Raw genomic sequence first — 27877 nt, forward strand, 5'->3', positions numbered from 1 at the left:
CATATGTATATATACATACATACATATATGGGAGGAGACCTTAGTCTCAACACAAAACCACTTCTGTGTTATATTTCCTCATGCACAGTCTGAAAACAACTCCATGCAACATCCCTGACAAGTCCGTACACACACTGAGCTGTTTTGTGTAGACACGCGTGAGCACATGTGCATGGGGCTGTACAGGAGCACACGGGGGAGACCGAGGCGGGGTCTTTTGAGAGATCATTTCTCACTGAGCTCAACACTCACCAATTGACTAGGCCGGCTGGCTAGCGAGCTCCAGGGATCCGCCTGTCTGCACCTCTCCCAGCCCCTGTCACGGCAGGGTTACAGAGGCCTGTGACCAAGTCAGTTTTGTCACATGGGTACTGGAGACCTGACTGTGAGTCCTGGTGCCTCTGTGGCAGGGACTTTATTGAGTGAGCCATCACTCCATTCCCTGAACTGTGTTTGAACTGCCTGCCATACGGGATCAGATACAGAAGCTTCCATTCCTAGCACCCCAAAGCTTCAGAACTTGAACCGTTTAGGATTCTGAGGTTAGGAGTGCTATAATCCTGCACTAGCATCCCCCCGCCCCTGCCCGTTATCACTGTTTCATAAGCTAGACAAACCCAGACTCAAAGATGTTCAACATCCTGCCCAAATCAGGCCAGTTATAGAAAGAACCGAGACCAGAAACTAGCTGATCTCTTTGCCAAGATACACACGGCCTATTCCTTCTGATCCTTGTAAAAACATACTGATATGTCATTTGACAACACAGGCAGTCTGTAGCCCACGGCCCGCCCGGTCGTCACTCTGTGGGGAGCGTTCCGAGTCAGCCATGTACGGAGGTCCAGCTCCCCGCTGCGTCTGCTTCCTGTCTCGTTAGGGTTATTGACGCTGTGATGACACACTATAACCAGAAGCCACTGGGGGGAGGGTTTGTGTCACTCACAGTCCCATAGAACAGGGTGGGTACCTGGAGCCAGGGACTGATGCAGAGGCCATGGAGGAATGCTGCTTACTGCCTTGCTCCCTCTGGCTTGTTCAGCCTGCTTTCTTATAGAACCCAGGACTATCAGCCTAGGGGTGTCAGCCCAGGGATGTCCCACCACAGTGGGCTGGGCCCTCCCCCATCTATCATTAATTAATAAAATACCTTACAGACTTGCCTACAGTCCAGTCTTACAGAGGTTTTTTTTTTTTTTTCCAATTTGGGTTCTTCCTTTCAGGTGAGTATAGCCTATATCAAGTCAACATAAAATTGTTCACATGGACCTCAGTCTGAGAATACCAGTAACTAAATCTGCCCAGGCCTTTGCCGTACAAATCTGCAGCTGTCTCAGATGCTGGTACAAAAGCAAAAGATATATGCAAGCCTCTGGTGACAGGCACCAACCGCCAGGCAAAGGAGGTCCACACGGAGTCATACAAAGGTGAATCAGAAGAGGCCTGAGTCTTGGTAGGCCTAGATTACACATCCTCCTCCACAGCTTTGAGCAATATGTTCCCAGAATCCTCAGTGAAATAGCCACACTCGCCTTTAATAAGATTAATAGCAGAGTACATTTTTAAACATTTATTTGGGGGGGCAGCCGCCATGGCACACAGGTGGGGGTCAGTGTGTCTACTTGGGGGAGTTGGTTCTCTCTTCCTACCACGTGGGCTTCAGGACTCGAACTCAAGTAGTCAGGCTTGGCAGCAATCCCCTTTGCCAGCTGAGCCATCTTGCCAGAATTAAATAGGAATAAACAATATAAAGGAAACTGTAATTCCTCACTCCGTCACATTGCCACACATGTATAGGTTTTCTCCACTCCTAAAAAGCAAATTATATTTTTGCTATTATTTAAACAACAGCGAATCTCTATAGTCATGTTGTATTAAGCTTCACCTAATGATGGCTTTCAACACTTAAATTCCAAGTTTCTCTGTCCCCCCCAGTCTGGATGTCAAGTGGTTTGAATGATCCGCAAAACACTTGAGCTCTCTGGGGGAGCGCGTATTCAAAGGAACCCTTCTGGCAATCCTGCCGTAAATCAAAGAATCCTTTTGTACTGCATCTAATCACCCCTAATTTATCTGCTTTGTGTGTCTGCATTATGGAAAATTCACATCTTAAAGCAGGCGTTCTCACTAGAGCCATTTCAAGTTTGTTTCCTGCGTACAGTATGAAAATAGGGGTGGGGCGAGGAAAGCCAGGGTTACTGGGTCGCAAGCAGTTAAGATCGCTGTCCGAGCTAGGAAACTCGGGCCTGGCAGATGTTCTGGGGGTCTCAGAGTAACTTAATCGATACATAGATCTGGGCGGCATTGTCGGCGTGAACACATGGGGGCTTCCTTTTCTTTTTCTTTTAATTATTCTGTAATGTTGAAGAGTTACCAGGTATTAGGCCGGGTGTAGTGGCTCATGCTTCTCAACCACGCACTTGGGAGGCAGAGGCAGGTAGATCTCTGAGAGTCTGAGACCAGTCTGGTCTACTGTATAGTAGGGCCCAGACTAGCCAGGGCTATATAGTAAGTCCTGGATAAGGAAACAAAAACCAAACCAAACAAACAAAATACAACCAAATCTCCCCCCCCCCAAAAAAAAGAGTTATGGGGTCTTTTAGTTATTCAGACTTCACTCATTTCCATATTACTAAGTCAAGAATTAATAATCTCATGTGTTGGGTTATCTTTAAGTGTGTAGATAGACTCAGAAGCATAGATTCTTACAAAGCAAATGTTTTTTACAGTGTTCACTTTCAACCTATAGGAGACACTTTGCCATTAAGTTCCAGAACGCTTGCATTTAGCTCGTGAGCTTGAATCTGCTCCTGGAACTTATTGAGTCCTCTAAGCACGCTTTTAAGTAATAAAGTTGAATGGAACCCAATTTCAGAGTCAGTCAAGGCATCCAACTGTACGTGTGTCAAAAGGATTTACTGCCAAGCAGGAAGGCAAATACTTCAAGTCTAGTGTGTTCTCTGGCAACAGCGAGGCCGGTTTCTTTCAGAGCATGTCCCTGGCGTTGGCTTCTCAGCCAGCTGAGGAACATCAGACTAGCAGGCTGGGGACAGCTTGCAGAGGATGGACAGGAGTGGGCATTTCTAACCAATCAGGAGGCCACACACACTGAGCGGAGAGCCGGTCTCACCAGTACTGCGCCACCCAGACAAAGGATACAGAGCAACCAAGCTATGTCAGGTGAGTTGCTAAGTCGATTAAAAAGCTCTCTTCCTAAAAAAAAAAAAAAAAAAAAAAATCTCAGCCACAGCCAGAGCACAGGCAGGAGTCGGCATGACAACCGATCGCTGACAGCTTGGCACCGTTCACATCTTCTGGGTGGGCCCCCTAAAGCCTCTTCAGAAATGTGCCTGACAAATGTCTCCCCGAAATGGTGATGTCACCGAAAACAAAAACAAGGTGGAAGAACTGAGTGATGAACCGGGGGAGGGGAGGAGAGATTGACTTGTGTGTCAAATTTGATAAACGAAAATGCCATCCACGAAGGCATCTTTGTTGTAAAGGCAAAGGCAGGGACGACTAAAGGTTCGCTATTTGACCTTAGAGAGAAGAACAATAAGAGTGCTTTTTTCTAAAACCAGAGTAAAATTTGCCAGATAATGGCGCAATGACAGATGAGGGGGTGGGGTGAAGAGAAGACCAAGGCCAAGTGCAGCCCTGATTCTCTGCTCCCAGTGAAATGGCTAAAAATTAAACTCCTGCCGTTTCAAATACGGAGCTGTTTTTCCTGCTTTTCGTGTTCTACCACTGCCCTCTTGTGACCAATATCAGCATTGCAGGCATGGCAGCCCCGCAGCTCTCCATTCTAGTCACCAAAAAGCACAGGGACCCTGCTCTCTCCAAAGTTTTGTATTAAGTGCTTTATATACATCGGCTCATTAAAGCAGAAACTACTGACCTCTGTTTACAGGTTTCTAATTGCACATACTCATACCCAACCAAGTTCCACGAGGAGACCTCAGGGACCTCGGGACGCAGCTGCTGGGTTTGCTCAAATAAAGGCAATAGTGAGGTAGGTGTCACAAAGAAGCACAGGCTTTCACGACCACTATTCTCTGTGTTTGAAACATGAAATTCTGTCAACAGTCTTTAGGAATTGGTATGGTTAAACATTTGTTACAGTTTGGATGCTTCTAGATTAGTTTAAAAAATAACACATGTTCTTAGGATTTAGATATACCATAGTCTCCCCACCTACAAATCTTCAGGGAAAAACAAGACCTTACACACACACACAAACACACACACATACACACATTATGCACGCACAAGTTGGGTGCTGTTGTCTGATGTAGTGACTTTTATAAGCCTACTTAAGGTTTATCATGATTTCTTGTTTTTTAATTGTTTTTATTGGTCTATATTTTTTCTCAGCTTCCTTCCCCACTCCCCTTTTACCCTCTCCCATGATCCCTACACTCCCAATTTACTCAGGAGATCTTGCCTTTTTCTACTTCCCATGGGGATTATTAGATCCACGTACGTCTCTCTTAGGGTCCTCTTTGCTGTCTAGGTTCTCTGGGAATTGTTAGGCTGGTTTTTCTTTACTTTATGTCTAAAAGCCACTTATGAGTGAGTACATATTATATTTGTCTTTCTGGGTCTGGCTGACCTCATTCAATACGTTTTCTAGATCCATCCATTTACCCACAAATTTCAAGATGCCATTATTTTTTACTGTGCAGTTCTCCATTGTGTAAATGTACCACGGCTTCTTTATTCTTTCTTTGGTCGAGGGGCATTAGGGTTGTTTCTGGCTATGACAAATAATGCTGCTATGAACATAATTGAGCACATGTCCTTGTGGTATAATTGAGCATCCTTTGGGTATATACCCAAAAGTGGTATTGCTGGGTCTTTAGGTAGGTTGTTTCCTAATTTTCTGAGAAATAGCCATACTGATTTCCAAAAGAGCTGTGCCAGTTTGCACTCCCACCAGCAATGGAGGAGCATTCCCTTTATCCCACATCCTCTCCAGCATAAGCTGTCATCAGTGCTTTTGATCTTGGCCATTCTTACAGGTGTAAGATGAAATCTCAGAGTTGTTTTGATTTGCACCTCTACCTAAACCGAGAACTCTCGACAGATTTCTTGTTTATAACACTTTACACTGTTCGCTTCTAGCCCTGACTCATTAACATATTAATGAAAAACACATTCCTATAGTTCACCTGAGTGGGACTTCCCAGCCCAAGTAAGCAGACCTGAAAGTACCTGAGGTTCTGGGGCTTGATTTTGGTGATGGGCTCTGATGTCCCTGGAGGTACAGACAGGTATCCCTGAGGAACTGGAAAGACTAGTCCTCAACAAGATCCCCATGGCCAAGTAGAACTCTTCATGAATATGTGAGCCATGTTGGGACTCCATTGGCCGAGGATGCTGCCTGTAGGCATGCCCCCTTGTTTGCTGGTCATAGTTTTATAAGACAGAGTAATGGCCAAAGTCGAAAGGCTGCCTGTAACACCATGCATTTCAGTGAGCCTGGGTTTTGTTTGATGGCGAGAGCGTTAAACATGGTGTATTCCAAGACAGAAGTGAGGGTGTGCAGGTCTCTGGACGTTCCTCAGCACAGGATGAACAGAAGCCGCTCTGCATTTCCCAGAATTCGTAAGGCAAACATGGTTTCAAGGTAGCCATGCAGAAATGAGAGCAAGAGCTTCAGCTCCTCGGGGAAGGTCTCTGGATGGCGGATCATGTCCCTGCCATCCCATTCAGGGGCTTTCTCCCTCCATCCCATCCAGGGGCTCTCTCCCTCCATCCAGGCTGCTCTGGAAGCCTTGATCTGGCAGAACTCCGCTGCCCAGAAAACAAGGCTGCAGAAGGAGGGTGTGTCTCTGGGGTCCAACAGGGAAAGGAAGAATGTAATCGATTGAGAAGTGAGCTGTGCGGCTCTCAACAGGATTTGGGGTCCTTCAGAGACAGAGTGAGGTTGTGGGCAGCAGTTCCTACCTTTCCCTCACTACCTGCACCCCACACACACACACACACTCTCAACCAGGTAGCTGTTAAGCTGATCAGTGGGACCGAGCCTGTGCTGGGAGGTAAGCCATCCCGTGGCCTGAAACACAGTGGCCTGTCTTCAATCCTCCCCACGAGCAAAGGGCCTGCAGCTCATAGACCCACCCATCCCCTGAATAATTTTCAGTTTTCTACAATGTGGGACCAGTGGATTTCTTACGGCGATCTCAGGTATCTGCGATTCACTGAGCAACCACGAACGCACGCTACCCCTAGATCTCCTGGAGACCGCTGAGGAGCTTTTGGACACCTCGAAAGGCCGCGCATGGTGACTAACGTTGACAATGGCAAGGAAAGGACATGGGAATGACAGGAATCCTGGTGGCCTCTAGCTCTTCAGCTTCCCACTCTGTCATCCTAAGGAGACCATGGGCACAGCTGGGGGCAATGGAAAGGAGAAATAGCATAGAGGATGCTCAGGAAGGTAAGAGGAGCTTATGAGGCCAATAGAATATTTATATATGCATCCTTAACTCCCCCATCACTACATAAAATAGGGTAACTTTCATTTTAAAAAGGTATCAAATCAACAATACCCAATACATGTATAGCATAAGCAATACTTTGTCGGAACTTGGGCCCATCCCTTCGGGACATCACCACCCACTTCTTCACCCAAGTCAAGGTCCTTCCTTTCCCCCGCTGCCCACACAACCTATCAACATCCCTTCTCGTGAATTCGCCTCTGCCCTGTAGCCTGCTGTCTGTCCCTCAGTTTTCTCTCTTTGTCTACCTCACTCCAACCTGGGCGTCCTGTGGAAGCTGGGCCATGCTGGTTTAACTGCACGTCACTAGATCTACGAGGTGTTCAAGAAAGAGAAGGTGGGTGTGGCTCTGGGCTGGCATCACATGCAAAGGAGTGGCTGGAGGAGCCAAGGGGAAGCTGCGGCTTCCAACAACGGTGATCCTAGCTACCCTCGCTTCTATTCTTCCCTCTTCCCATCCTTCGGGCATTCCTTATGTGATGTGGGATTGCCCTCTGTATGCGGTGAGTATGTTTTATTGCCATTGGTTAATAAATAAGCCGCTTTTGGCCAATGGCTTAACAGAGTAAAGGCAGGTAGAAAATCTGAACAGAGATGGAGAGAGAGTAGGCAGAGTCGGGGAGGCGCCATGTAGGGGCTAGACAGACCCTGGAACTTTACCTGGTAAGCCACAGCCTTGTGGTGATACACAGATTAGTAGAAATGGGTTGATTTAAGATGTAAGAATTAGTTAATAAAAAGCCTAAGCTAATAGGCCAAGTGGTGTTGCAATTAATATAGTTTATTTTGGGTCTAGGTGGCTGGGAAACGAACGAGCGGACCCCCAACTACAATTATGGTCCAGGACTATAAGCCCCAGCATCACAGGGAACTGACTGCCACACCTAACGGGCATCAGCACATCAGTGGGATCAAATGAATCCCACCAGAACTCTCAAGAAAAAGAGAGATGTGTGCAGGGAGTGGCCCTTGAGATGGGCAGAGGACGCTCAGTGCACAGCTGCCTGTAGGTGGCGCTCCTGAACCAGAAGTCAGTCTTGCTCTTTGCTTACCACTCTGGTCCAGAAAGCGGCTAATGCACTCACACACGGGGGCTGGAACTCGGGGTGCATTGGGGGAACTTGTCTTTGTGCCCTTTTTGACTTAGTGAAAAGACAGACAAACAGCAGAGAGAGGGTCTTAGAGAGAAAATGGAGACGCAGGCTTGCAGAGAAAGGCTTGCCCTCCGCTCTCGCGATAACTTGAGCCTGAACAGAGTTCTGCTCGATCCTCTCTTGTTTCCCTTCAGTCCTTGTAACCGGTTCTCCTTCTCTTTCACCACGTCCCACCCCTCACCCTCCACCTACTGTGTGGGCAGCGGGAAGAATGGAAACTTTGGACGACGTCAGACCTGAATCCAAAGTTGATCCGCAGCTCTGCGGCCCCAGGAGAGTTGGAACCACTGTCACGGAGCCCTGTGACCAAGTCTATGGTACAGCAGCACCTAAATGCTGAAGATGAGGCCGGTCGTGTACACAGGTGTAAGGGATAGTGCTATAATAGATTTTCTAGGCAAACCTAGTGGCAATTTCCTCGGGTAAGCACTAGATGTTGTGAAGTCTTTCTGGATGTGATTAATATTACTGTAAGTAAAATTTAAATTTATTCCTTTTTATGTGTTAGTTGAGGGGGACACAACATACCACAGGACACATGGGGAGGTCAGAGGACCGCTCTGTGGAATTCAATCCCTCCTTCCCCCTTTTGCAGAAGTCCCAGAGAACAAACTGGGTACTCCAGGCTTGTACAATGAGCATTTTTACCGGCTGAGTCAACTTCCTACCCATAAAAATTAACTTCAGAGAAAGTAAATTACCTTTCTCAACATAGGTGGGCCTTACCCCCAACCAGCTGACAATCTTTAGAACAAATCTGTTCCACTTGGGGTTCCCCATAGAAGAAAGAAGGGTCCAGTCTCCGTGCTGAAGAAGGCAGCCCCAGCTCTTATCTCCGCCCCTCTACCTTCATGCCCCCCACCTTCCCCACCCCTAGCAGCTGCCCTAGGCATTGGGGTTCGCCAAGCCCCACGATCCTGGGAGCCAACTCGTTAAAATCAATCCCTCTCTCTGCCTCTCTGTCTCTGTCCTCCCTTCCTCTTTCTGACTCTCACTCTGACTATTGCCTACCAGGGGTGACGATGCAAACAATGCAGCTGTTTCCAGATCCAATGGGAAACTGAGGCAGCTGATAAAAGTCAAAGCCCTTTCTGAAATCCAAGGAAACCCAGTCCTGAGAGAGAATAGGAGACAAGCCAACACAGCTGGGGGCTGCGGGCTGCAGGCCGTGTCTGGTGGGTTCTCTGCACTGCCACACTCGGGAAATGCCTGTGGGACCAGGGTGACGTGGGCGCCAGAGGGGAGAGAAAGCATGCACAGCAGTGGGCCTGACACAGGAAACCAGCTGGGTTCCAAGCCCCATGCCACCATCAGTCTTTTCGGATGCCACTGCAGATCTGAGAGGGTGACTGTGGGCTGTGGAGAGAAGGCTCTGTGGTTAAGAGCACTTGTTGCTCTTTCAGAGGACCTGGGTTCACACCCACACAGTGGCTCACAACCATGGATAACTCTAGTTCCAGGGGATCTGATGCCCTCTTTTGACTTCTTCCAGTATCAGGCATGCATGGGGTACACAGGCTTACATGCAGACAACACACAATAAATAAATAAATAAATAAATAAATAAATAAATAAATCTTAATTAAGGAAAAAAAAGAGAGAGAATGATTGCCCTCTAGTCCCTACAAAATGTAAATCTCAAATTTAGAATAACAAAGATTTTCCCATTTGAAGTGTGCTGCCAAAAAGGGCTCAGAAACTGTCTTAACTTATACATTGTGTGTGTGTGTGTGTGTGTGTGTAGGCCAGAGGTTTCAATGTTGAGTGTCTTCCTCCATTGGACTCCACCTTATTCATTGAGCCAGGGTCTCTCTTTGAATCTGGAACCCATCAAGTCACTGGCCAATATGCTCTAGTGATTGGCTTGTCTCTGCCTCCCTCTGGGAACTATAGATGTATATGGCTATGCCAGGCTTTTAAGTGGATGCTGGGCCTCCAAACCCGGGTCCTTGTGTCTATAGAGCAGACATTTTCCTGACTGAGCCATCACCCTAACCTAGCAAAGAGAGGTCATGAAGGGCGCCTGCATCAGCCACTCTCCCCTGCATCTCGGTCAGTGATCCACAGAAAAGTCACAGCCCAAGGAAGGCAGGGAACATTCTTCCTTCTGGTGTTCACCTCACCTTCTACAGCAAGGATGCACCTGTCTATCACCCTGCAGTAGAACTGTCTGCACTTCTCAGGAGACAGCCAGCCGGTGCATTTCCGCACTGAATGTTCCAGCTCCTGACACCAAGCTCACATCACACAAGACTTTCAACGTCTGTGACATGGCTAAAGAACAAAATTCAACAAGCACTTAATGTGGGGAAGTAGATTTGAAAAGGTGTCTGAGAAAATAGCATGGTAGATGAGGTCATGAACTTGAGAAGGAGTGGGGAAAGGACACAAGGAGCTGGAATGGGAAGGGGGACAGGAAATGGTGTAAATACAACACTCACGTATGAAATTCTCAAAAAATAAACATCTAGAAAACTGAAAACAACATAATAAAGCATCTATCAGTTTTTCTTAATGACAGGGGAGATTACCTGGTGGCTGCTAGTCTCAGAAACTTTAACATCCAAAGACCCGGCTAGGACAGCGTACCAGTTGGTTCCAATATCACCTTGGCGAAATACTGGAAAAGAAACAGTGATGTAAACATACCGTGTACAGGTTTGCTTGTTTGTTTAACCAGATAAATCTTCACTGGGTATTACAAGCATGGCTTATTCTCAACCTTCCCTCTCTGCTCCCACAAGAACACAACACGGCTTTCCTCCACACCATCCATCCACAAAGCTTATCCTATAGATTCAACATCCTCGGAAGCAGATGCCCTATCTACAGAACACTCCCACACGGGGAGCTACAATAACTAACTGATCACCCTGACTGCAGGAAGATCCATTGGCCCCACATAGTGACGCATGCCTTTAACCCCGGCACTTGGGAGCAGAGGTAGGCGGATCTCTGTGAGTTGGAGGCCAGCCTGGTCTACCGAGTGAGTTCCAGGACCAGGGCTACACAAAGCATTGACTGTAAAGACTCACTAACATTCTGTGAGACTTACTTTAAATACACTTCACGGCAGTGTGACGCTTGGAAGCTATGAGTCTAAATGGGGACGGGGCTATTTGACTCGCCACACTCAGCCACCCAACTTCACGGCTCTGTATTAAAGGCAAAAGCACTATGACAGCATACCCACGGACCCAGCACTCAGGAGGCTGAGACAAAAGAGGACCATGGGTCTGTGGCCTGCCCAAGGGATGATATAGCAAGACTCTGCCAGTAAGTAAACAAGTTAATAAATAAATGAATGCATATAATGTGTTTTGCAGACTAATGGGTTTCCTTTTAAACTGACCAATGGACGGCTGACTTTATTTATAACACTGTAAGGGCGGGGTCGTAGCTTTTCTGTTTATTTTCTGATTCCACTGCACTTTAGGCATTTGACTATGATCCTCACCTGAAGCTTCTGAACCTGAACTCTCTCTGAGTTTGCAATCTTAGAGAAAGACCTTTTAGATATTAGCTCACATAATCTTGAAAATCATCAGTAGGGCTGGAAAGATGGCTCAACAGCTAAGAGCATTTACTGTTCTTCCAGAGAGTTCAGTTCTGAGCACCCTTGTCAGACAACCACATGAAACTCCAGCTCCAGGGGAGGCAACATCCTCCCCTGACCTCAGAAGGCTCTGGCACACATGTAACACACACACACACAGGGTCTTCTTTAGCCAAGCCAGATTCTATCCAAGTTCACACCCTCATCTACAGGAGGCCTGGTCCAAGAGCTCCTGCCCTCGTCCCACTGGTATGGTGAAGATTGTTCTAGTCAATCCAGGACATCTCATCAGCTTTGCCAGGGATTGGTCTGGACTTTAGCCACGGGGTACAACTCTGGCCAGTGACACCGCACAGGAAGGCTGCTGGGGGACTCGGGAGACACGGTCCTTCAGCGAGGATTTGGGCTGCGGACCCAGAAGACCTCCACTTGCTGCAGCTGCCCGAGGCACATGCCAACCCGTGAGGTAAAGGGAGAGACTGGGGGGGGGGGGCAGAAGCCATTCTCTACCAGCTATGAATCATCTCACCTCAGGGCTTTCATAGATGAGAAACATTTTTTTTCTTCTGGAATGAGTCATTGGTTATTCAAGGCAGTTAGATGGAAGTGTTCTGTTAGTGAGGCATAAAACACACCTAGAAACGGGGAGATGCTGCTTTCTCAACGCAAAGAAAAACACCCTAAGAATGTGGTGCTCACCTCGTTGTTTTATCCTCTCTGCCCCCGATTCACACGGGGTGGATAACATTTATTACTGAGGTCCGTTCAAAACATAGCTAACAGCACTAGATAAGAAAGCTTTGTCTGCAGCCCAGCCACATCCTTCCTTGATTAAAGAAGACAGGTATTTGAATCTCTAAGGACACAGCTAAATGAATGTGTCTATCCGTCCTTCCTAAGGATACAGCTAAATTAACGTGTCTGTCTGTCCTCCCATCTGGAGAGTGAGCTGCTGCCCTGGGGGTAGGGATAACAATGCCCCCCACTGTAAACATAAAAGTGAGAAGCAGAGTAAACACAGGAGAGATGTCAGCTCACTTGGAAGCTCGGACATCTGTCATACCGACTCTGTGGATGTTGTCTGTACCCACACTGCACACACGAATGAGCACAAGCCACACATGCACATGCCACAGGAGTTCCAGCGCTTACGTGTTATTCCTTTCTCCAGGTTCTCATAATAACCGCATAAACAAATCTGATGTAGGAGGTTTGGGTGGAATTTCTCAAAAGCTTTCACTTCTTTCAGGCGCGTGAAGATTATGTCCACATCTTCACTCGATCGCTCCAACGGCCTGCAGGGTAGCGGGGAGGAGAGACAGAACCTGTTAGGTGTTAGTGAAAAGTAGGCCACAAGGCGTAACTCTTATTACAATTGCTTGTTTATCCATGATTGAGACAGGGTCTCTAGTAGCCAGGTCTGCTGTAGAAGCTAACTCGATTCGTGAAATAACCAGGCTAGCTTAAAGGATAAACAATTATATTTTTATTTATCATAAGGGGAAACTCACACCACAGGAACGGAAGGTCCAGGCTCTGCTCGGTTGCAGTGGAACTACACAGAGAGGGCACCTGGTCCGTGCCCATGTTTTTCTCTGTGGGTCCCAGAAAGCCACACCTAATCCTTGAATCCACTTCTTAAAGATAATTGGCTAACAAGATTTCCCCATCAGTCTGTCTGAACTTAGAATGTAGGCAGGGATGACTTGTCTCCCCCCTCTACCTCCCAAGTGCTGGGTTACAGCCCTGTGCCATGAAGTTAGGCGGCTATCCCAAGTGTTCGGCTCCAAATATTTAGTCCCCTATTCCCACCATAGGCATTTCTCTCTGTGTCCATCTTAAGCCCTTTCTGTTGCAAACAGCTAGGGCTAGTCCACTCAGGGTCAAGAAAACCAGACTGAAAGAAAACATGCGGCAGTCCTGGCTAGCCCAGCTGATTCCCACAGAGAAGGAATGGGCGGGACTTCCTGTGGAAAAATGGAGACCTGGGATGTACGGTGCCCAGAGGCTCAGACGACCACGTACTGGAAGAGCCGGGGATCCACAGACATCACTAGTACTGCAAAACTTCAAGACGACCATGCTGAGACCTTTAAGAGGCCATGAGGGTTGTGCCCTCATGAAAGGATGCTGCTGCTGCCATGGGAACGAGTTCCTAGTAAAACGGTGAGTGTGGTACCCTTGCCTCTTCTCCAGGCCTTTTCTCTTTGACTTCTGCATGGCTGATGCTGTTCGCCTTCTTTCTGCCCACCGTGGGCGTATGCAGCAAGAAGGCCTGGCAAGTACGATTTCCTCCCATCTTCTAATGGATCACCCAGAGTGCAGAACTGTGACAGATACTTTTTTCTTCATAAATTAGTCTGTGGTATTTTGCTATAGCAGACAGCATCTCAGTATCAGCGTCCCTTTCCACCCACCACCCATGGAGGACTTCCGGACTCCCTGTTAGAAACAAAACCCTCGAGGCTCAGGACTCTGAAATGAGCCAGAACTACGTGAGTGAACACAACGCCGCCCGGAGAGAGTGTGTGAGCTGGAGGGAAGCATTTTACTGCTGCACGCCTTACAGCAGGGCATCCCCAGAGGGCATCGAGTGCGGTGGGTACATGTCACACTGTTGGTACCTGCAGCAAGTCAGGCCACCGCCACAGGAGGCCTGGGACGGGCCCAAAGCAAGGCCAGAAAGGAAACGACCCCGGGAGGAATCGCAAGGCAGGAGAGTTGGAAACCACACCCATGTGCTGAATTCTGTCTTCACGGGGGAAAAAACAGGAAGAGGTGAGGGTCCCTCTGCCCTCACCAAGGAGAGCAGACACCCCTATTTATTCCCCCTGAGCACGGCTTTTATTAGGAAAGCAGGCCAGGGCAGAAGGAGGTCGCTGGCCGAATGCTCCAAAGGAGAGACTGAACACTCAAGGGCAGCCGGAGAAAAATGTACTTCCATGATGTTCAGAGTAAGCCAGAAGACCGACAAGTTTCAAATCCAGGCTGAAAGTGACAAAAGACATCAGTGGCTTTGTGATGTCGCTCATTGCTAAACATTTAAGTTCCCCGAACAGTGAAAATGACGATTTTTTTAATTAAAACTTTTAGAAATTACATTTCTTTATTTTGCGTCCATGTCTGTGCCGCCTGTGTATTTGTGTGTGCGTATGTTTGTGCAATGCTGGAGCCCGGGCCCAGAGCCTCCTGCGTGCTAGTCACTCTGCCGACTGTGCTAGCCCATCGCTGTCATTGGCAAATGTCTCCTGACCATTAGTGCATATATTTCAGAACACTGGGCAGAAGGTCAGCTAAATACACTCGAATTAAAATGACTTTGTGGCTCAGTTTCACTTTTCGTTTCAACAGGAAGTGAATGTAAAAAAAAGATATTTCTCTCCTTTAACGAGTGAAGCTGAACTAACTCATTTGAGCTCCATAGACCAAACAAGGCTACAGAAGCTATTACTATTACTACCAGTACCAACGTCAACACAGCCGTTAGTCACTAAGACCTTTAAAAGGAGCATCTAATGAGGGGCTGAGGAAATGATCTGTGGATGAGGTGAGATCCAGATCCAGTGAGAGACCCTGCCTCAAAAATCAGGGCGGAGAATTATAGAGGAAGATAGTAGATGTTGACTTCCAGCCCCCATATAGTCACGCATGCATGTGCATGCGTGCGCACACACACAGAGAGAGAGAGAGAGAGAGAGAGAGAGAGAGAGAGAGAGAGAGAGAGAGAATTTAATGAAAGCAATGAATACAGAGCTTGAGATATTTTTTAGACATGTGTGTATTCTTTTCTTTTATAATCATAAGATCTTAAACAATACGTACTTAGCAGTCTCGGTCTTTCTAACACTCAGTTTTTCAAAGGGTTTTGACACCTATGGAAATTTTTGATCCTTGTGGCCAATTAGATAAAGCTCGTAAAATGAATCCCATTTTACTCTCAAAAACATTTAGACGTGTAAGTCAGGCAACTCCAAGGATGCTGAAATCGTGTATATTTATAGTGCCAGGGATGACGTAGAGGTGTCAAAGGTCTTTGAAACTCAAGCTGTTTGCCACTTATCGGGTTATCATCTTAATTATCCAATTATTAACCACTTACAACACTGTTTACTTCTTCCTAATTGCAAGTTTTTCCAACAATGTCAATGAAATTCAGAAAGAAGGAGCTGATGATGGTTCATTCAATCTGCATATATTTACGAAGGAAGTAGTAAAGCCATCTGATGACATAGATCATGTCTGTGTGCCCAGTGTGGGGGGAGCATCTGTGCACAAACAGCAATTCCTAATACAGAATCATCAAGGACGGGGAAGGAATTCAGAAAAAAAAGAGATGTCACTGTGGGCAGAATTCTACCAAGATCACATGAGTACATTGTTATGAAAAGCCCTAAAATCGCCCCCTTCTCATTTCTCCTTTTGTAACTACAGCATCACCGGCTAGCAACTGAGTCAGTAAGTTTGTGGTTAGCACTTCACGTTTGTCCCAAGGAAGCCCTGCCCTCCCGGCTCCTCCCCTGTTCCTTTCCCATTTATTCACTACACGTGTGCCTGTGTGTGCACACCTATGTATCTACACGTACACAAGTTGACACACAGATACAGAGATGCAGACATGGACACACACATGTCAAATGAACACACATCAACTAAATTGTCACAATTCTCCTTTGTCTGTGAGCCTTGATTCAGCCAGTGAATTTGCAGCTACCCTTAACCAAGGCATGAAGGGCTTCCCAGTCCTTTCAAGAGCTGTCCACCTGCCTCCGGGAAGCAGAGCCCAGAGAGTGGGCAGAGTCCCACTTAGTAGCTACTTGCGGTCTACAGCACCATAAAACAATGAAGAGAAAAGAGCCCTTCTAGATCCAAATTTAAGAAACATTAGATATTAATCCTTTCTGTCAACCGCTGTAATGCTTCTGTTTACAATTAGTATTCACATCTTGCTATCTCTCCTACTTTGTAAGACTTTAGGCGAATCTTTTCCTCTCACCCCACCTTGCAAAACCTACATGCAAATATTTTAACACTCCCCCCTCCCTACAATACACCTCTGGTAAAACCTTCATTTATACAAAGGTCCTGCTGCATCCTTGGATCTTAAATGACTCAAGCAGCCCACTCCTTCCCACTTTCCTTCATTTCTTTTGTGCCAATTCTTTTCTAACTAGCCAATCATGAAAGACTGTGAAGTCAGATCCCAGCCACAGTCACCACTTATGTTAGAATTAAAAGCCCAGCTGACTTCCTGTCCCTGCAGGCTTGCTCCCCTTCTTTGGTGAGTAGCACCCCCTGCTGATTAGAAGGGAAGTTCTTCCTTGTTGAAATGCTTTCATTGGAGTGGTGGTCTCTCCATGACCCTGGGCTTATTTCTAACAAAATGATAACAGAGGTTGTGATAGGAGCTCATGAAGACCACCATTTTGGCCTTGAATGAAAGTAAGAAGGACCACCTACCTTTGCCTCCCACTTGACACAGCTACTATGTCACAGGTCCCACGGGGGGACTGAAGGCCACTTCTCTGTGTCCCTTGAAAAATCTCACTGTTACCTGGAGGCCAGGACCAGCCCTGGTCAGGCTTAAATGATGTTGAGCCGGGGACGTGTGAGCGAATGGAGAGGAAGAAGGCCTTTTTGACCACATCCTGTCCTGTCTTTTATTTCTTGACATTTAAACCACAATACAAAATCAAAATACAGGGCTGGAGAGATGGCTCAGAGGTTAAGAGCATTGCCTGCTCTTCCAAAGGGCCTGAGTTCAATTCCCAGCAACCACATGGTGGCTTGCAACCATCTGTGATGGGGTCTGGTGCCCTCTTCTGGCCTGCAGGCATACACACAGACAGAATATTGTATACATAATAAATAAATAAATTTAAAAAAATCAAAGTACAGCCTCATCTGGGGGCTGGAGATGTAGCTCAGTTTGCCTGGCATGGACAGGTTTGATGCCCAATACAGAACAGGCCGCATCGACATTGGACACCCATTCCCAGACATCTTCTCTGACTGTGCCCTAGTATCTGAGGTCAGTACTGTACCATCAGACTGGGCACACACCCCAGACACAGGTTCTGCAGACGCCAGCTGAACTAGACCCCCAGTGCACACAGACTAGAACTGTGCAATCCATGTGCCCTGCTAGCATTCGGGGAAAACTTAGTTTCTTTCAGTTCCTGACACTCTGGAGGAGCATCCAGGATGAGTCAGGTAGCAGATGCTTTCTAAATGTTTCAGGCTAAATCAGAACGAGTGACTTTTCTTCTACGTGAGTCACAGAGGACTCAGCAAGAGATTGTCATGAGGCTGGTGCACTCGGGGCCTTGGGCTGTGAGAATCGGATGTTCCTGACAATCTTTACTCTTGTTTACTTGCTTCTTTTTTGTCTGTCTGTCTTTCTGTCTGTCTGTTTTGGAGTCAAGGTCTCATAGAGCAGGCTCACGTGGAATTTCCTAAGTAGCTCAAGTTGGCTTTGAACTCATGATCTTTCCTCCCCAGTGTTGGGTTACAGGTATGAGCCACCACACCTGTCTACTAATTATCTCATTCTTGAACAAAGAGAAGGGAAACCATGAATTCCATTCTATAGAATTCTATATTCCATTCTGTATTTTATTCCATGTATTCTATACTGAAGCCAATGGTGCAGGGCAGCACAACCCTGAGTCAATCAACCTTGTCTATACCAAGGCAACAAAGCTGACTTTAGTTAGCCTGAACCAATGAGTTTCAAGTTTGTATCATCTGGACCTGTGTGAAGCATGGGACACACAGCCAGCAGCAGCAGCAGAGGGAAACAGTGATGTACGACGTCCTTCTGTATATGTGTTGCTTTAGTGTTGCTTTATTGGTTGATGACTAAAGCTGTTTTCACCAATGGCTTAGCAGAGCAAGGCATATGGGAAATCCAAACAGAGATATAGAGAGAGAGTAGGCAGAATTAGAGAGATGCCATGTAGCTTCCAAAGGAGGACGCACCAACTGTCCTTATCTTACCAGGTAAGCCACAGACTGATGGTGATACACAGATTAATAGAAATGGGTTAATTTAAGATATAAGAACTAGCTAGAAATTTGCGTGACCCATTGGCCAAACAGTGTTGTAATTAATATAGTTTCTGTGTGATTATTCGGGTCTGGGCAGCTAGGAAACGAATGAGCAGTCTCCGTCTACAAAACAGATTTTAGCACAGAAGTTTGAAAAAGACTCTTAAACCAGCTTTTGGAAATTTTGAGTTATCTCTGTAGCCCTTGGAGCTTTTTAACCATTTGTTTGAGTCCCTGCTCTTCATGGCGCACTCCTGGCTTAATGCTGCCTTCCCATTACAACCAAGTATCCCACAGCACCTGCTACTGGTGCCCCTGTTCTTGACAGCCTGAAGAACACAAAGGAAGGGTGAGCAAGGATGCTAAGCTGGGGCTCATTTCATCAGATCATGAATCTCTTACTGAGTCATTAGCCAATAGCCGAGTGCAGTCCTGTAGTTGTGGCTGGCTGTGGTACTTAGAATGAGAGTAGCTCCCATAAGCTTATATATTGAAATACTTGGTCCCTAGTCGGTGGAATTGTTTGGGAAGGATTAGTAGGTGTGGCCTTGCTGGAGGAGGTATAGCATTAGATGCAGACTTTCATATTTCAAAAAGTCCAATAGCCTTTCAACTCTCTCTCTCTCTCTCTCCATATATATATATATATATATGCTTCCTTCTTATAGATCAGAAGTAAGCTCATTGCTACTGCTTCAGCATCATATTGGCCTACCTACTGCCCAGCTCTCTGCCATGATGGTCACAAACTTACACTCTGAAACTAGAAGCCCCAATACATTCTTTCTTCCATAAGTTGCCTTGGTTACGGTGTCTCTTTACAGCAACAGAAAAACAACTAAAATATTGGCTAGCTAATGCTCATATTTAATAATTCAGACTGGTCATTTAAGCAACACAGAGAATGACAATTTGTTTTTTCTAATAAAAGGAAGTTTTTATTTATTAAAAATTCCAGCAGGGCATTGTGCTATACACCTTTAATTCCAGCACTCAGGAGGAAGAGGCAGGGAGCTATCTGTGAGTTTGAAGCCATCATGGTCTACATATCAAGTTCTAGGCCAGCCAAGGCTAATGAGACCCTGTCTCAAAAAAGAAAATAAAAATCCATGGCATAATTTGAGTACATGTTATCACACATGGGGTCCTGAATTTAATCCCCACCCCCACACACACACATCTCTTGTATCACTAGTAAAGAAAGAGAAACCTCCACTTCATGCTGTGATGGACTACTAATTAGTACAGCACTAATTCTTCCAGAGTAAACAGACATTGAGCAAACTACGTGAAGCTTTCAGACATTAGACATCAGGCAACACCGGTCTGCAGTCCAGCAAGGAGAGAGACCCAAGAGGGATCCGCATAACATCCTCATTGTTTTGCTGATACACCTCTGTGAGATACAGGCAAAGAGGGAGCGTGGCAGACTCACCGGCTGAGGGGGACACTGTGCAGGGACATAAGTCACAGGACAGGACAGGGAAGGACTGAACTGAGGGTGGGGCCTCGTTGAGTCGTGATCTGTATACACACAGGCTGGCTCTTGCACAGGTCTGGCAGAACCCAGCTCTGGAGAAGAGCTGTTCAGGATTCTGTAGGTCAGCCGTTCTCACAGATGCCAGAGCTCTGAGCAGCCAAAAAAGACAGAGCTCTCTCCAACCCCTCTGGACATTCATCTTACACTCCCTAAACAGTACTCCAGCCCACGTCACCGACTTCCGCAACAAGGCTTACAGATAAGCCTGGTAGGATCAAGCTGATTGATAGGTGAGTTAGCTTCCTATCAGAGTATAAGCTGGCCTTCTTTATAAAAAAGAAAGAAAATCTAAGCTCTCAATATCACAGCATCCAAAATGTCTAACATAACACCATAAAATACTATAAATTTAGTGGGGAAATAGAAACAGAAGTAGAGATGACAGAGATGTGGAAAATACCAAGAAATACAATGGTCGTGATAAAAAGTGTTTAAGAATTTAAAGGTGGTGCTGTGCCCCTTTAAACCCAGCATCAGAAGGCAGAGATAGGAGGATCTCTGAGTTGGAGGCCAGCCTGGTCTACAGAACGAGTCCAGGACAGCCAAGGCTACAGAGAAACCCTGTCTTGAAAGCCAAAACAAACAAACAAACAAACAAACAAATCACTTAAAGGGAAAGATTGGCAGAATGAGGAAACAGGCAGGAAGCAGCAGCAGTGAAAATATTAAAGCATTTTTAAGCAAATGGGAATTCTAAGGCTGAAAAAAAAATACAAAATGGAAAGGAAAAAAATTCCCCACCATATGGAATTAAGAGCAGATTGAGTACAGTAGAGAGATCAGCAAACAGTGAGGGGCAAGGAAAGTTAGCTGAGGAAAAGCACAGAGCGGGCAAAGACTGACTGAGACCAATGAGCAGAGACTCTGTGACCTGAGGGACAAAACCGGGAGGATTTCACATACTTGTGACAAAAGCTACAGATGGAGTGAAAGGGAGAAAAAAGGGAAAAAAAAAATTTGAGAAATAGTGGCTGACTTTTTCCTAATTAAAAAAAAATGCAGTAAATAGTAGAACAGCTTAAAAATCAAAGAATGACATTTTTGCTTTATGAAAGACAAGAATTAAAGATGACCAGAAATGTTTTGCCACCTCTGTCAAGAAGTAGAATTTGGGGGTGGTTAAGAATCCTGGCTATTCTTCCAGAGGAATCCGGGTTCAATTCCCAGCACCCATTGGGAGGTTCACAATGTCTGTAACTCCAGCTTCAGGACCTCCTAGGGCATCAGACATACACAGGTGCACAGACATATGTGCAGAAAAGACACATCTCTACACATAAAATAAAAATAAATGTTAAGCCGGGCGGTGGTGGTGCACGCCTTTAATCCCAGTACTCGGGAGGCAGAGGCAGGCGGATCTCTGTGAGTTCGAGACCAGCCTGATCTACAAGAGCTAGTTCCAGGACAGGCTCCAAAACCACAGAGAAACCCTGTCTCGAAAAACCAATAAATAAATAAATAAATAAATAAATAAATAAATAAATAAATAATAAATAAATGTTAAACGATGGTATTTTTGTTTTTGTTTTGTTTGTTTCTGTATTTGAACAAGCAGGCTCCTTTTCCCTCTTTGCGAATATGTGCTGGCCTGTGGCCAGCTGAAGGAGACAGGCGTTCAGCCCCGATTCTGACAAGCTCTGATGCCTCCAGCAAGTACTTGGTTACCTCGTTCATGACTTCAGTGGGGTGACATTGGGGCTAAACTTGGTCTAGGATCTTAGTCAGTTTTGGAAAAGTCTACGTTTAGAAGTAGTTACATATTGGGCCTATAAATAAATGCAGTCAGAAGGATATGTCAATCATCTTGCCATTATATGGAGCTTCAGAATCAAGATGTCTTTAGCCATTTTAACCAAAACATCCCTGTACCTTCGACATGCGGTGCTGATTCAAAATGCACATAAAAATTAAAAGTTGTCTTGTTTTTTATGCTACAGCTGGCTGTAGTGTATAAATCAAAGAATATTTAATATAGCGATCTACCAGCGAAAAGATGTTAATGACCTAAAAAGTCCACAAAGCTCAGTAAGATAACATACAATCATGCTATTATGACCATGGTGCTGAGGTCATAACAGTGGACAGGCTGTTAAATAACTTCTGGAGAGAAGACAAAATATTTCTTAAATTTTAAAGAAGACTCAATACTTTTAAAAACAAACATTGATAAAAGCAAACTCCTTCAGTAATACACATTATTTCCACAATTTCCACATCACAAATGCAAAGGGAACTGGTGCCCTGAATTTCCCTCTGTTGGGAAGGAGCTTCCGGTCCCCCCTGCCTGTGTGAAATGACAAGGGCAGTTCTCGATGGTGACACACACTTCCAGCATGCCTCACTGCACAAAATAAAAGCTGCAGGAGCCAGGGCGTGTGCCAAGGACATATGGCAGGGTGATGATCCGTGATGAATGAGGACTCTGCCCCGGGGTATTTTATTTCACTGTTAGTCATTACCGGCTTCAGAGAGATCGGGATCAATAGTCGGGAGCAGGTAAGGTAGCGTGCAGAAAGTTGATTTAATAAAAAATAATAAGAAGAAAGACACCAGCCTTAAGCCTAGCATTTTATTTCAGACAAATTTCAAATTCTTGCATTCGAAAGATTAACAGCTGGGTTGGAGAAATATCTCAGGGATTAAGAGAACTTGTTACTCCTCCAGAGGTACTAAGTCTAGTACTCAGCAACCATGTCAGAGGGCTCACAACCATTGTAACTCCAACCTCAGGGGATCCAATGCCTCTGGCCTCTGTGGGCAACTGCATATACCCCCAAAAGCGTGCATGTGAGCACAAACACAAAATATTTAAAAATAATAAAAATGAAACTTTTTTCTTTAAATGCTAACCACCAGCAATTATGACTACCAAAGCAAGAAGATGTCCAGAGATGTCCTGAGGGGTCAATGTCCAGGCAAAGCAAGGGGCCTTATATACACTCATGTATGGTCAATCAAGCAAGAAAGCGTTGTGACTACCTAGCATGCCCATCAGAGCTCTGGTTTGAGGGACGCCAACAGACTTTGTAATTCTACCCCTGAGGGCCAGAAAGACAGTCCCCAGACTCCAGACCCCAGACAAACAAAGCCGGGAGAGCGTTTGTTCCACAACTTTGCTGCACAAAAGCAGAGATAAATGACGTCAGAACTTTGAGCCTCTATCTCTAGCCCCTCATTCAACAAGACTGTTGCATGTCCTCTCAAAGCAGAGGGCAAAGAAGCAAATTCTTTGAGCCTCACATGCACAAGACTCAGGTCTGCCCTCTGCCGATTTCTGCTCTGTTGGGGAACTCAATGCAGCTCAGTTCTACAAGGCAAAAAACAGCCATGTCTCCACGGAAAGACACACAGAGGTCTGTATGGACTCCTGGGGACTCAAAGGGTGGACTTCACAGGGAGCCCTTTTTCTTCTAATTCCCACCTCTCTCAGCGCTAATGCTGGTATTTTAACTCACTGGGGAGAGTGGGTAGAATTTGTGTAAGTACCAAGATGGCAGAAAGGTTTCTGGCTAGCCAGACAGTGAAGTGTGAGGAGAGCCTTGGGATGAAAAGTTAAAGACTGGAATGATGGCCAGTGGCCAAACGGTTGGAAATGCTACAGGCGCCCCAAAGAACCCAACTAAGAAACAAAAGTGGATCTGATTGGTCAGGACCCCAACGCCAGTCAACCGGGTGTAGACCTTAGTTTACTAGCTCCTGGGGAAAAGCTGAGATTTGTTTGCTTTATTGTTGTTGTTATTGTTGAGTTTGACTTTGTTTTTTTAATCAGAGCCATCATTATAGAAAACCCATCCCCCTGAAGGAAGTGAACTGGAAGGGGAGGGGTTAAAGATGTGCTGAGTAGTTGGAAATGGGCTTTTAGGGCTCAGTGTGGCATCGTTTTCCCCACCACCAGCCCTCGTGCCTGCACACTTACAGAGTACCACAAGTTCTTTTGGGTGTCATAACACACAAACGCCTTCCCTTTCTCTCCAATGCACACTTTGTGATACTGTAACAGGAAGTCTGATCTAGAGACAGTCATGGCATAGACTTTTAGTCCCTGTGAAATTATTAATAGTGCCCTCGTTCACTCTCAAAAGTGTCCTGGTTTAGACAATAAATTATGCATGCACCTTACTTGGAAATAACCCTGCTCCCGCCCCCTCAGGGGCCTCTAGCACCAAGGACTGCTGCCTACAATGACAGCTTCTTCCTTCACCATGGTGATCTCTCAGTTTCCCGGCTCACCCCAGCTCCAGGTGATCCACATTGTTCTAACTTTGCAGCCCCCATTGCCTCTCCCCCAAGCTCCAGGTCACTGAGACAGAGCGGGATTCAGATCCTAGCTTCTGGGACCTAGGGATATGCCAAGGTCCAGAGAAGACTCTCAAGACTCTCAAGTAGGGGAGATGGAGGACAAAGGCTCTCGAGGTGTTGATGAATAAGCTCTCAGGCCTCGCTCTTTCTCATCTACAACCATCAGGAGGGTGTGGGCTGATGAAAGGGTATGTGGGTTTGGGGAAACAAAAACGGTAGCCTTGACTACATGAAAGTAATACTAATTACAGTCTTTGATTGAACATCATATGAATCATTTGTTTCTAATTACAGTGCTGCCCAGGAATACTCATGTAAATCACACAAGGTGCCGAAGTGTACTTAGTGTACTGTTATTTAATTACAATTATAAACACGCTATGCATTCATAATTATGGCTTGTTATGCCTGATCATTTGAATCCAACACTAACACCGATTCCTTCCATTACTAACAAATCATCTTATCCACCCAGATATCAAGATCTTTCAGGCACTGATGAACTTCTATGAGAAAGAAAATGCCAAAGCAATAGAAATGATCTCTACCATTATAAGAGTGAAAAAAAAAAAAAAAAAAACAAAGACAAAAAATCCCACATAGCATTACATTCCTGGGTGGGTCCAAGTTCGCTAATGAAAAGGAGAGCCATGCAGCAGCTCATGCAGAAGAACCTAATGCATTTTTAATCACAGAAAGATCTGAGAATAATCTCCAACACTTTCAGGAAGACCTGAGCACTGAACAGACACAGGAATCGCTCGCTTGCAGTATACCACTAGCCACAAGGACAAGCACAGCTAGTGCAGGTAAAGACAGAGCTCAAAGGGCTGGCTGCGAGTGTTATTGTTTGGGTTTTATTTTGTTTAGTTTTGTAATGCTTGGGACTGGACCCAGGGCCTCACAACTGCTAGGGCGAGCACTCAACCCCTGCGCTATCCCCTCAGCGTCCCAAATATTCATTAGCTCCATCTGAAAGTGGCAAGCCAGGCCCAGCACCAGGTACCTCCCGCTGCTGGATTGTTACTCACACACTAGTTCACTGACCATACTGGGGTCTTGTTAATCATCAGATATTTTTTTAATTTTAAAATAAACTTCTGCCGTCTTAAATATTTATCTTTATTCCGAGTTGGGTTTTTCCTTTTATGAGCATTCAGGATTCCGCAGGTATTATTTTCTACTGGGTATCTTTTTGTTTTCCCTTAAGAAGTTGGCATTTTAGTTTGGGTTTTAAATACCAGCTTTATCTAGTTCATCAGTGTTTGGAGTCTACTTACATCTAGGAGCAAATTAGCTTTTTTTTTTCTTTTTTGCAGTACTGGCATATCTGCTAGGCAAGCACTCTGCCATGAGCTACAGCCTAAGCCCTACCATTCTGTATAACATTAAACAGGTAAAACAGAGCTGGAGAGATGGCTCAGTGGGTAAAAGCCCTTGCTGTGCAGGCCTGACCACCTGAGTTGGAGGCCCAGGATCTCAGCAAAGCCAGATACTGTAAGTCAAGTATCTGCAATGCCAGCACCATCTGTCTACTAGAGAGGGGAGGCTGAGAGAAGAAAAATCAACCCAAGGCTTGTGCCTGCCTGGCTGACACAGGACAGAAGAGGTGGAAAGGCAAGAACTGACACCTGGAAGCTGTCCTCTGACAGATACATGTGTGCTGTGGCACACACACTTACACATAAGAACAGGAACATACAAGTGTATCACACACACACACACACACACACACACACAGAGACGGCTATTATCTAAATGATGGTATTATCCCAAAGTCACATATTGAAATCCTAACCTAAGGTGATAATAGTCAGAGGCTTCAGAGATGGGGCTTTGGGGTAGTGACCAAGTCGCAAAGGCTCCACCATCATGCATCAAGATGTGTCCTTATTAAAGAGAACTAGAAGAATTTGTCTGACATTTACAGCCTGAATGGACATATCAAGAAAGCACCATCCAGGAAACAAAAAACAAACCCTCAGCAGACAGTAAACGCTCTGGCATTTTGTCTTGGATATCTCAACCTTCAGAACGGTGGGTAGTAAATTTCTATTGAGTATAAGTAGCTCCAGCGTGTCCCAACTTTTCTTAAGTCAGGACTGTCTCATAGAAAATTACATTTGCATGTTACAGTGGAGTAAACTGATGTGTAGATGGAAGTTTCTGTCCTGTAGCCGTTCAGTCCCAAAGAAACGCACAGAGGCTTAAATTAATTATAAACTGTTTGGCCTATTAGCTCAGGCTTATTATTAACTAGCTCTTACAACTTAAATTAATCCATAATTCTTACCTATATTTAGCCATGTGGCTTGGTACCTTTTCTCAGTAAGGCATTCTCATCTTGTGTCCTCTGCATCTGGCAGGTGACTGCATCTCTGCCTTTCCTCTTCCCAGAATTCTCCTATTCTGGTTGCTCAGCCTATACTTCCTGCCTAGCTACTGACCAATCAGCATTTTATTAAACCAATGCAAGTGACAAATCTTTACAGTGTACAATGGCATTATCCCACAGCACTGATGCATACCCTGCTGAACTCAGGTAACCCCACAGGCTCCAGAAATTAGACCCTTGAGTGCAACAAAAATGACTGGGAAGTTCTGGCCTAGAGAACCCATTCTGTAAGTGTGCCTACTCAAAAATCAATGGGGAAATTTATTCTTAAGATGTCAACATTCATTCAGTTCAACAGCTAAATGAATGTCATTGTTAACCATCCAATCCTCACAATAGCCTTGCAAGGTAGGAATTATCCTTCTTCAGACAGTGAAACTGATCTGCAATGCTGAAGAATTTCCTGCATTCCAATGCACAGGCATTGGAAACAGCCAGGATTGGAGCCCCATCCACCACTCAGAGCCTCTCTCTACCATAATTCTTCTATTCAGAGTCGCTCAGAGGAGTGTGACTGTCCCCAGGCAGATGGCAGAGTGGGGTCTGCTTTAAACATTGTCTTACCATTGGTTCCATATTTATCTAAGCTGGGCAGAAAAAGGATACCAGCCAGGGCAGCCCTCAGGTACTGCTCTATATCCTCAGACAGTTCAGCGGTGGCCACTTTGCCTCCCTCGAGCAGCAAACACACACAAGAAGTACAGACACCAGCAGATTTAACCCCATTATTCATTAGTCCCACCTTCATAGAAGAAAGCTAGATTACTGTAGTAAACCATTATCACCTTATCCCACAACCAAACAGGAAGATGGAGGCCAATGAGATGGTTTAGTGAGTAAAGGCATCAACACTGACAACTGGGTTCAAACCTGAGACCCAGCCAGTAGAAGGAAAGAACTAATCCTGCAAATTGACTCCTGACCTCCACACATGCACTGTGCTGAATGAATGTATACGCAAGCACACATGTGCGAGCATGCGCGCAAACACACACACACACACACACACACACACACACTACTGACTCCATTTGGCCTTGTTTGCATGAACATGTGTTTAGGGCTGGCCACTTGGGATTAGAAAAACCTAAAGTAAATATTCATAAATCCTTTTTTAAGAAAACAGACTCTCTAGGGACTGCGTGATGGGATACTCTACAAGTAAAGGCTCTTGCCACACAAGCCTCATGGCCTGAGTTCGATCCCCAGAGCCCACTTAAAAATCAGAAGGAAAGAACCAACTCCACAAAGTCGACCTCTGACCTCCACACACATGTCATGACGTGTGTTCCCCCACACTCATCATGCACACTCACAATGATAAAAAAAATAAAATAAAATTTCCAAAAAGAACCCTCCATTCCAAAGCAACATTCTTTATATGGA

At 45.6% G+C, this 27877-nt stretch overlaps 1 protein-coding gene across 2 annotated transcripts in view; it reads right to left on the bottom strand.

The window, feature by feature from the left end:
* Positions 1-27877, bottom strand: part of Rapgef4 (Rap guanine nucleotide exchange factor 4) — a 259303-nt gene that overhangs the window by 210492 nt on the left and 20934 nt on the right. For both annotated transcript variants that reach the window (XM_050124129.1, XM_050124156.1), the window contains exons 2-3: positions 12363-12505; positions 10186-10274 (exon numbers count right to left, since the gene is read on the bottom strand). In XM_050124129.1, the coding sequence (XP_049980086.1) occupies positions 10186-10274; positions 12363-12505 (232 nt within the window). The remainder of the gene's footprint in view (positions 1-10185; positions 10275-12362; positions 12506-27877) is intronic.

This window comes from Alexandromys fortis, unplaced genomic scaffold (genome assembly GCF_014885135.2).
Source record: "Alexandromys fortis isolate MF-2015 unplaced genomic scaffold, M_Fortis_MF-2015_v1.1 scaffold_8_9099976_23576923, whole genome shotgun sequence".
In the NCBI taxonomy this organism is placed as follows: Eukaryota; Metazoa; Chordata; class Mammalia; order Rodentia; family Cricetidae; genus Alexandromys; species Alexandromys fortis.